The sequence below is a fragment of the Pezoporus wallicus genome, unplaced genomic scaffold (assembly GCF_028554395.1).
Source record: "Pezoporus wallicus isolate ANWC-B61680 ecotype Strahan unplaced genomic scaffold, APGP_CSIRO_Pwel_v1 contig_8702, whole genome shotgun sequence".
Classification (NCBI taxonomy): domain Eukaryota; kingdom Metazoa; phylum Chordata; class Aves; order Psittaciformes; family Psittacidae; genus Pezoporus; species Pezoporus wallicus.
Window position 1 is genome coordinate 1,871,092 of NW_026636754.1, and position 8,097 is coordinate 1,879,188.

The following is an 8,097-nucleotide window of genomic DNA, read 5'->3' on the forward strand; positions in this document are numbered from 1 at the left end:
GCTGCCTGTTTCAGCCACCAGAGTGGGTACCTAGCCTTTCCTAGCTGGTAGGAGCACTGAAGGAGTCAGCATCTCAGACCTGGTCCTTTCTGGACACCCTGCCATGGTGTATTTACAACTCCACTTCCTTTGGGTCATGAGGCATTGCTCAATGCTCCCTGGTTTAAATTAGCAAAACAAAATAATTGGAGTTTTGACTTGTGCTCTGTTGAGTTCAGCTGGTGAAATCCAGGCTGTGGGGCACTGCATGTCTGAGAGACACATGGATTTAAGACCTTAGGATGATGAAACGGCTCCTGGCTCCTGGTCTCACCCCACAGAGAAGGGAGATTTAGCAAACAGGGTGCAAATGCAGAAGCATGGTCTGAGGTATGCAAACACATGGCCATGTGTACACACACATCCCTTTCACACCCATTTCAAAATCACCTTTTGGATCTTTGACTGATGATAGGCTTCTGCAAGGAGGACTGAACAGGCACAATAATTATTCTATAGCTGTTATTAACCAAGCAATTAATGCATGGTTGTTCTGTCTTTGGACCTCGTTGGCTGCTCTGGCTCCTTCATTTACCTCCAGCAGCCTCTCGGGGTTGAGTTGCTGTTTGGCTTCAGGTAGAGGGAAGCTGATACTAATATTTGGTATCTGAGTGTGGCTGATGCCCTGTAAAGTTAGTTGGGATGCAGAGCTGGGGCACATGCTGCTTGTGAACTGCTTAGAGCCTTGCTTTTACTTGTATATAATATTCCTTTCTTGTTGCCTGTGCTGAGTGCTGATGGATGCAAGTGTTTGAAGCAGCAAAAACAAATCCCAGCCTGGGGTGGAAATTGAAAAGCTTGAATGAAACCTCTCATTATTCAAAGCTGACCCAGGATTGGTGGAAACGTCACCTGCAACCCTTCCCTGACTTTCAGGTATCGTCTTTTCTCGTGGCTTTGTTGATTTGATAAACACACTGCAAGCCCCTGCCGAGAGCACAGCGCAAGCTTCAAAGGAGGAATGAGAGCGCAGCCTACGGCTGAGGCTGTGTCCCCCTCCTGGGAACCCTCCCACCCTGCATGGAGCCCGCTCACCTCTCAGGGCATGGCAGGACTCTGGCATGGCCTCACTTGTAGAGCACATTGGTTGTGTTGCTTCCAGGGCGCTTGTGGCACCCACAGAGCCATGGGAGGCTTTTTGTGAACGTTTCATGCGAGATGTGTTGGCTGCAGTGGGCTTGGCGAAGTTCATCAGAGCAGGGACAAAGGGGTTGGATTGGTTGACTCCAAAACCAGATCTGCTCCTGTATCTTTTAGTAACTCTTCTGCAATATTGGCATGGGTGTGTAAAGCCTGGATGAGTTGAGGTTTGCAAACTGCCCTCTCATTTGGACTGACTGATTTTAGAAGAGATGGACTGTGCTTGCTAAAGGATCAACCTGCAGTAGCTTTCATTCACAATTATGGGGACTGGTAATGCTGGGCTTGTATTGAGCTTTTTTGGCTATTTCTGAGTGAGAAGAAGTTAAAATTGCAGTATCCAAAAAACAGGAGGCCAAACTTCACATTTTGATCCATGACAAACATGTAAGTGGAAAATGGGTTCATGGATATAGCCAGCCTCTATACCTCTCATCTGCGGCCTCCCTGTTACCTTAAGTGGGGTGAATAATGCTTTACTCTTTCTAATAGGCTTGGACTAGTGTGTCTGCAGCCTGAGAAGGCTCTGAAAACTAACAAGTACTGTCAGCATAGGAAATAGCTAAATATAACAGTATTTCTGCTCCTCTGAAAACAGGAAGGGGCTAATCCTGAAGTAGGACTTGCTAGTCAGTGTGCTGCACTGCAGGCAGGGAGCAGGTACGGTGCCATGCCCTGCAGGACCACTGTTGATGGTGTGCATGGAAGCAGTTGGCAACACAAAGTGGGTCTTCCATTTCTGCAACAGTTCAGTGTTAAAACTTTATGCACCAGAGTCCTCTTGCATGAATGTGTCATTTTCCCCACACATAACAAACTTTAAGCCATGCATGCAAGAGGCAATTTCTTTTCCAAGCGTGTCTCCCAGGGAGGCTGGAGGCAGAGCTCTCTCTGTCCCCATGAGCAATGAGCATTTAAATGCTTTGAAAAGGCATAGATGGTTAAAACCTAAATTCAGTTTCTGTAGAAGCACACAGACCTCACTGCCTAATGGCTGGCATATCACCATGCAGTTCTGAATTTACTAAGCATTAATTTGCTTCTAATTCTGTAATTTGCTAGAGCTGTGTTGGCACTGCATCCTTGGATCTTTGCTAATGAGGTAACAGGGCTAAGGCAAGCACAGGACTCCTGTACGGATGTTGGCAGCATCCCAGAGAGGGTTCTTTTAGACTCACTGGAGAAGTCCCAGACGTGGAGGATGTATTTACACTAATGATGCTTTAGCATCAGTGAAAGCTGGGACACGCAAAGTGTTCTTGGTGTAGGCAGGACTGCATTCACAGTTTTTTAGCAGTAAAGCAAGATCATTTCCTGTGGAAGGAACAAGTGATCTCACTAAAGGGGAACTGGCTCTTTATAACTTGCAATATTAGGGACTTCAGATAGTGTAGCTTTGCCCATTGGAAACTGCATCTCTTCATCCCCTCCACCCCCTCACCCCCTGCCATTTCCTCTTGGCCTTCATGATATAGGTCTGGTCCCTCAGGCTGGATGTTGCAGTTTGTTGATGGATGCCCTGACAGTAATATCAGAGGTTCCCAGTTCCTCCTTGGAGGAGGGCAGAGAGCAGATACACTTGTCCAGCACAGATGATGTTCCCCTACATGGCTGCTCGTCTGTTTGGGGTCAGTGCATTAGGGCATGATGAGTGCTCCCCGGTGACGGCACTGGCATGGGAATCCTGTCTTGCTAACATGAGCCATGGTGTAACTCCACTATGGACACCTGTATGAATGGAGGATCAAGCCCAGTACATACACGAGTGTAGAATAAACGTCAATACAAACCAAAACCAGAACACCCCTGGATATGCCTCATCCACATTGTCCAGTCCTATTCAAAATTCAAACTGGATTGAATGTCACAAACATCGGCTACTTTGTCTTTATTTCATCTGTTTTAGTCCTCATACAACTACAAATTTAGCATTACACCTAAAGGAAGAGCAAACTACAGCCATTCACTGGATAACATCATTTTAAACTCTGTGAGACAGCTGGTACTGTTAAAAAACATGACCCTGTTATAGGCTTTCATTATTGGTGGCTACTTGAGGAGATATACACTATAAAATACAAAGGTAAAAAGCAAAGGGCTATTTAGATAGATGTTCAGCTGAATGCTGCTAGCATCAAATCGGTGGCACTGAAGAAAATGGGAACAGACAGCACAGCCTCTGGATTAAATGTGTGCACATTATGGATCTGCTAAGTCTTTGTCTTTACAATGTACACTTTAAATCAAAGCAACAGGGAAGTCGGTATTGATTGTTCTTGGAGATATATTTTACCTTCAGGCATTGCTGTTTCCCAAAGGAGCGTGAGCAAGAACGTATGTCTCTGTGCAGTGCTGACTGCTTGTGGACAGGGATCTCCCTGAAATCCTCTGGAACCGATTCCTCCTTTGGAAGTACCCACTGCTGCTGCTAAGGGTCCGCTGCCGGTTCTTCAGGTACTCCCTGTAGTTTTTGGTGAGCAGGGTGTAGAGGAAGGGGTTGATACAGCTGTTGCTGTAGGTCAGGCAGGTTGTCAGATAATTAATGTTCTTCATTACCTTGGGAGATAAAGGGAAGGATTCATAATACTGGAAGAGGAGCTGCCATATCCAGAAAGGCAAGAAGCAAGCCCAGAACACCAGCACTATTGTGAAGATTAAATAGAGCACCTTTTGATTTGGCAGACGCTTGGTCTGCTTGAAGGATGCTGTTTGTGACACCCAGTATATCTTAGCTAATCGGATGTATAGGTAGCCAATGATCATGCCTGGTCCCACAATGCTGGTACCAAAAAGGATGGTGAGATAGACTTTGTAGGACAGTTTGCTCCAAGTGGGTAGGCAAATGCTTTTGTTGTCCCTTTGCACCAGCTGGATCATGATGAGCATTGGGAGAGTGAGCAGCAGTGACACCAGCCAGATAACAACAGCAATGGCCTTTCGGTAACTCTTGGACCTCTTGACAGTGTCCAGGGGCTTCAGCACAGCAAAGTAGCGCTCTGTGCTCATGACTGTGAGGGTGAAGATGCTGGCGTGCATGGTGAGGAAGTCCAGACTGAACAAGATGCGACAGCCAATGTCCCCAAAGTACCATTTCTGAATGAAGTAGGTCCCAACAATGAAGGGGATGGTGAGAAGGTAAAGCAGGTCCGCCAGCGCAAGGTTGATGATGTAAATATACATGGAAGCAGATGACCGCAAGTAATGGCACATCACTAGCAAGGTGTAGACATTGCCTGTCACCCCAATCACACACATGAGGGAGAGGATTGTCCCGATGGTGCAGATGGCAATCATGTCCTCCATGGAACCGGCAGCTGATGTGCCATCCCTGGTGGCATTGGCAGAGACATTGGGTCTGATTCTGAACAGGCTGCCATCGCTTGTGTCTGCCACCATGTAGGGGGTTGCAGAAAAGTGAGTCTCCAGCTCGTCACTTAGAGACATCCTCCTGGCCTTTAAATTCCAGAGGCTTTGTTCATGCCCCAGGGGTCTGAAGGTCTGTTCTTTCTGCTCTGAGAAATGCAGCTGCTGGGAGACGGTGAACCATTTCTTAGCAGGATCTCATCCAAGGAAGATCTGCATTCTCCACTGGAGGAAAGACATCAGAAATCAACACATTAGAAAGCGGCCAGAGCAACACAAATTATTATGTAGAAATTACCTGTCCCTGAGTGCCAACCATCTCCTGCACTGAGGCCATTTGTGTAAGGCTCTATCATTACAAGAGCACAGCTTTGATGAGTGACATGTCGTAGTGCGTCCAAGGAAAAGGGACAGAAGAGATTGTGTGGATTGTTGGAACCACTCGGTGTAATCCTTGAAATTAATTTGGGCTTGGAGGAAAGAAGTGTCCTTCCTAAATTCATAATGACAATTTACAGACCCAGCAGCATGTTTGCTTAAACCTCTTTGCTAAGCTCTTAACTCTGAAGGAGTAAAAGCCCCCCAGAAAGGGTAAACAGACTTTGGATTTACCATTTGCAGCCAAGCTGTCTGTTTTGTGTAAGTGATCCATTCAAAGTCTTGTCCAGCATTTCTGCACTGTTTTCAGAGCAATTTCCCTTGAATAAGAACCTTTTGTTATGTCCTGACCTGCAGCTTCAAACTGTGTGTGAATGATAGAGAAAAAAGGCACTTTATATCTATAAAGCAAGGTGTAGGTTTCACTGTGGGTTTTATATGCCTGTAAACACAGGGTTTTTTCATGCTTTCTGTCAAGTGTGATCCCTCAGGATCTTCATGTGTCCATGCCCAGATCTATTTCAGACAGACCTGTCTGTGAACCTGTCTAAGCAGCCCTACACAGGAAGGTGTGAATTGCTCTGCAGCACGTTAGGCAGGTAGTCAGTCCTTGTACGCAGGAGCTTTTGGTTAGCTCCAGCTCAATACTGTACAAATCATGAATGTGTTGCTTTGAATTTGTGCTGGCTCTGGGTACGGGCAGAGGGAGATCAAACCTACCTGAGAGAAACATTCCAGAAGTAGCTAAAATGCACAAATTTTAAGGCGTACCAAAAGCCTGTGCTGACCTAAAAGTCACTGCACACAGAAGTGTGTTTGCACTGTGTATTTTACTCAGATTGTCTCAGGAAAGTGCTGTGAGAAGGGATGCTGGACTGCCTCGTCCTTGCAGGGCTCAGCACCCAAAATCTCCCCTCTGCCTCATTCTGCTGGGCAGGTGGGGTTTGATTTGTCCTGGGAATTTACAGGTTTTCCCAGTGACTTCAGTGTCCCTTTGCCTCTTCACCAGCTCTGACTCCTTTGCACCTCTGCTCCCACTAGCTCCTTGGCAGCAGGATTACAGAAGCAGGCCCTCCTCCACTGTCCTTTTGCCAAAGACCCTGACAGGTACCTCTGTAGCACTTGAGGATGGACGGTGTTCATCCTCTTCATGACTTGCCCTCACCTTTTCTTCTTCCCATTACCAACTCCTGTGGATAATGGGTGCTATGGAGATGTCATGCAAAACCTCTGTATAAAAGAGGGCAATCCAGTACAGAGGGGGATTTTTCCTTGCTTAAAACTGGGATAGAGGTGCAAACAAAAAAACGTAATACACAGAGAGCCCACCTCCCACCCACGTCCCTCCAGTGCAGATATCCAAGGGGAAAGATGAAGTGTAGTTCTTCAGTGGTCAGTGCTCCTTAAGGATGTCGCTCCTCTGGGCTGGTCTCCAGCAGCTTCACCAGCATCTTGGCTTTCTTGGACCTTGCAAACCCAAATCTGCCTTCTCCCTCCCCTGCCACGCTGTGCTGTGCCTTCCTGCTTGCCTCCGGGCGTGTGTAGCCAGTGTGTCCAGGCACCAGCCTGCTCCCTCGTCATCCACTTCATCACTGTTCATGTACGAGCTGTGGTGGCAGCAGAAGCATCATGCATGAAGAAGACGTGATGCTCAGGGAGCACTGCCTCCTCTGTCACACAGTCACCAGCACACTTGGTTGGAAATCAATGGCTCTGCGCAGGATGCTCCAGCCAAGCCCAGAGCTGGTCTCAAGCTCAGTTGGATTTCTGGTAGCTCATTTTCAGGAGCGTGTTGCCACTGCTCAGGTGCTGTGCCCCTGCAGCTGCCGCACTTTGTGTTCCAGGCACTTGCAGCAGGTCTGTGCCATGCCTGTGCATGTCTGTGTGGTTCCCCGCTGTGACAGCTCCTGCAGGAGGGAGACCAGCGCACCGCATCTCCCCGCTCCGCTCCTCTTCCATTGAACCTGCAGTTTGCTCCATTCATAAATCTACTACAGCACTAATTCAGTTCAACTTCACCTGTCTGCAGACATAACCCACAGGTAAGCAAGTCCTCATCCTGGAGGAGGAAAGCTAAGCAATGTGAGGAGACCTTGCATCGTTTTAAAGTTACTGTCATTTCTGTGCTCATACATAAGCACGCACACTTGCACACATGCACACACACACAATAGAGAGCTTGTTATTCCAAGCAGCCATTCAAGCATCTTTCGGTCTAAGCAATACCCTCAGCCAATCCTGCCTTTCCCTCTACATTAGCATCACACAGGAGTACCATGCACATTCAATAGCTGCAAATAGAAATGAATTCCTCCTGCTCAAACCTTGCTTTTAAATCCAGCAGATGAAGTATCCTACAAGAAATAAAACAGAAACGATTCCAGTAGTATTAAAGCTGAAACTTAAAGAAAAGAAGGGAAAAAAGCAAATCCTCCTTCATGGGCAGACAGCGAGAGATCCCCGTGCTCCGTCGCATCAGGAAGGGCAGCAGCAGGAAGGCAGCATGCTTCCCAGCCAAGTATGTTTGAAATCTGTGCGCTCTTCATACTCATTCACTCATGCCTGCTATTTCTGTTACTCAGTGACGTGAGGCGTAGCGTGGCTTTGGCTGCAGCCAGTGAAGAGCCTGTTTAAAGCAGCAGCATTTTGATAGCCATGACTTGTTTAATCAGCTCTTCCCTGCTTGGCTAGCTGGGGATGAGAGATGTCAAGGCTGTTTTCACCCCGGGACTGATGATAGGAAAAGCCATCCCGCCCCTCCTTCCATCACACTGAGGAGTGCAAATGCTTGATGTTGCCTGAGCTAAACCGTTGTGTTGGGAGAGCAGTCGGGCCAGGGAGGGTTAAATTCCTGCAGGAGGGTCGGCTGTCGAGGGACACTGCAGAGCTCCTGGATTTGGAGATCAATTCCAAAGTGAAGGCCAAGTTTATTTGGGTTGGACAGTGTAGTAACAGATGAATCTGTGTGGTGGTATCATGCACCACAGCATGTGAGATATTCCAGGCTGGCAGTAACAAAATGTTATCTGGGTTGTCTGGGGTTTGGCTGTTGCCTTTCCCCAGGGATACTTAAGGGGAGAGTAAAGATGGAGTGAGACCAGCCATTCACCTGGAGAAAACCCAGCGTGAGGAAAGGGCTGGAGCTGAGAAATGCAGAAGCTGAACTCAGGGTTATTT

At 47.5% G+C, this 8,097-nt stretch overlaps 1 protein-coding gene across 1 annotated transcript; it reads right to left on the minus strand.

Annotated features, from left to right (window-relative positions):
* Positions 1 to 3,052: 3,052 nt before the first annotated feature.
* On the minus strand, positions 3,053 to 7,547 carry LOC130595049 (urotensin-2 receptor-like). The gene is made up of 2 exons (XM_057401405.1): positions 7,245 to 7,547; positions 3,053 to 4,767 (listed from the first exon to the last, which is right to left on the minus strand). The coding sequence occupies exon 2, from the start codon at positions 4,621 to 4,623 to the stop codon at positions 3,475 to 3,477; it is 1,149 nt and encodes a 382-aa protein (XP_057257388.1). The 5' UTR covers positions 4,624 to 4,767; positions 7,245 to 7,547; the 3' UTR covers positions 3,053 to 3,474.
* Positions 7,548 to 8,097: the final 550 nt, after the last annotated feature.

Bases quoted from the DNA above. Each gene is read 5' to 3' on its own strand.
- LOC130595049 (XM_057401405.1), bottom strand. From the start codon at position 4,623: ATGTCTCTAAGTGACGAGCTGGAGACTCACTTTTCTGCAACCCCCTAC.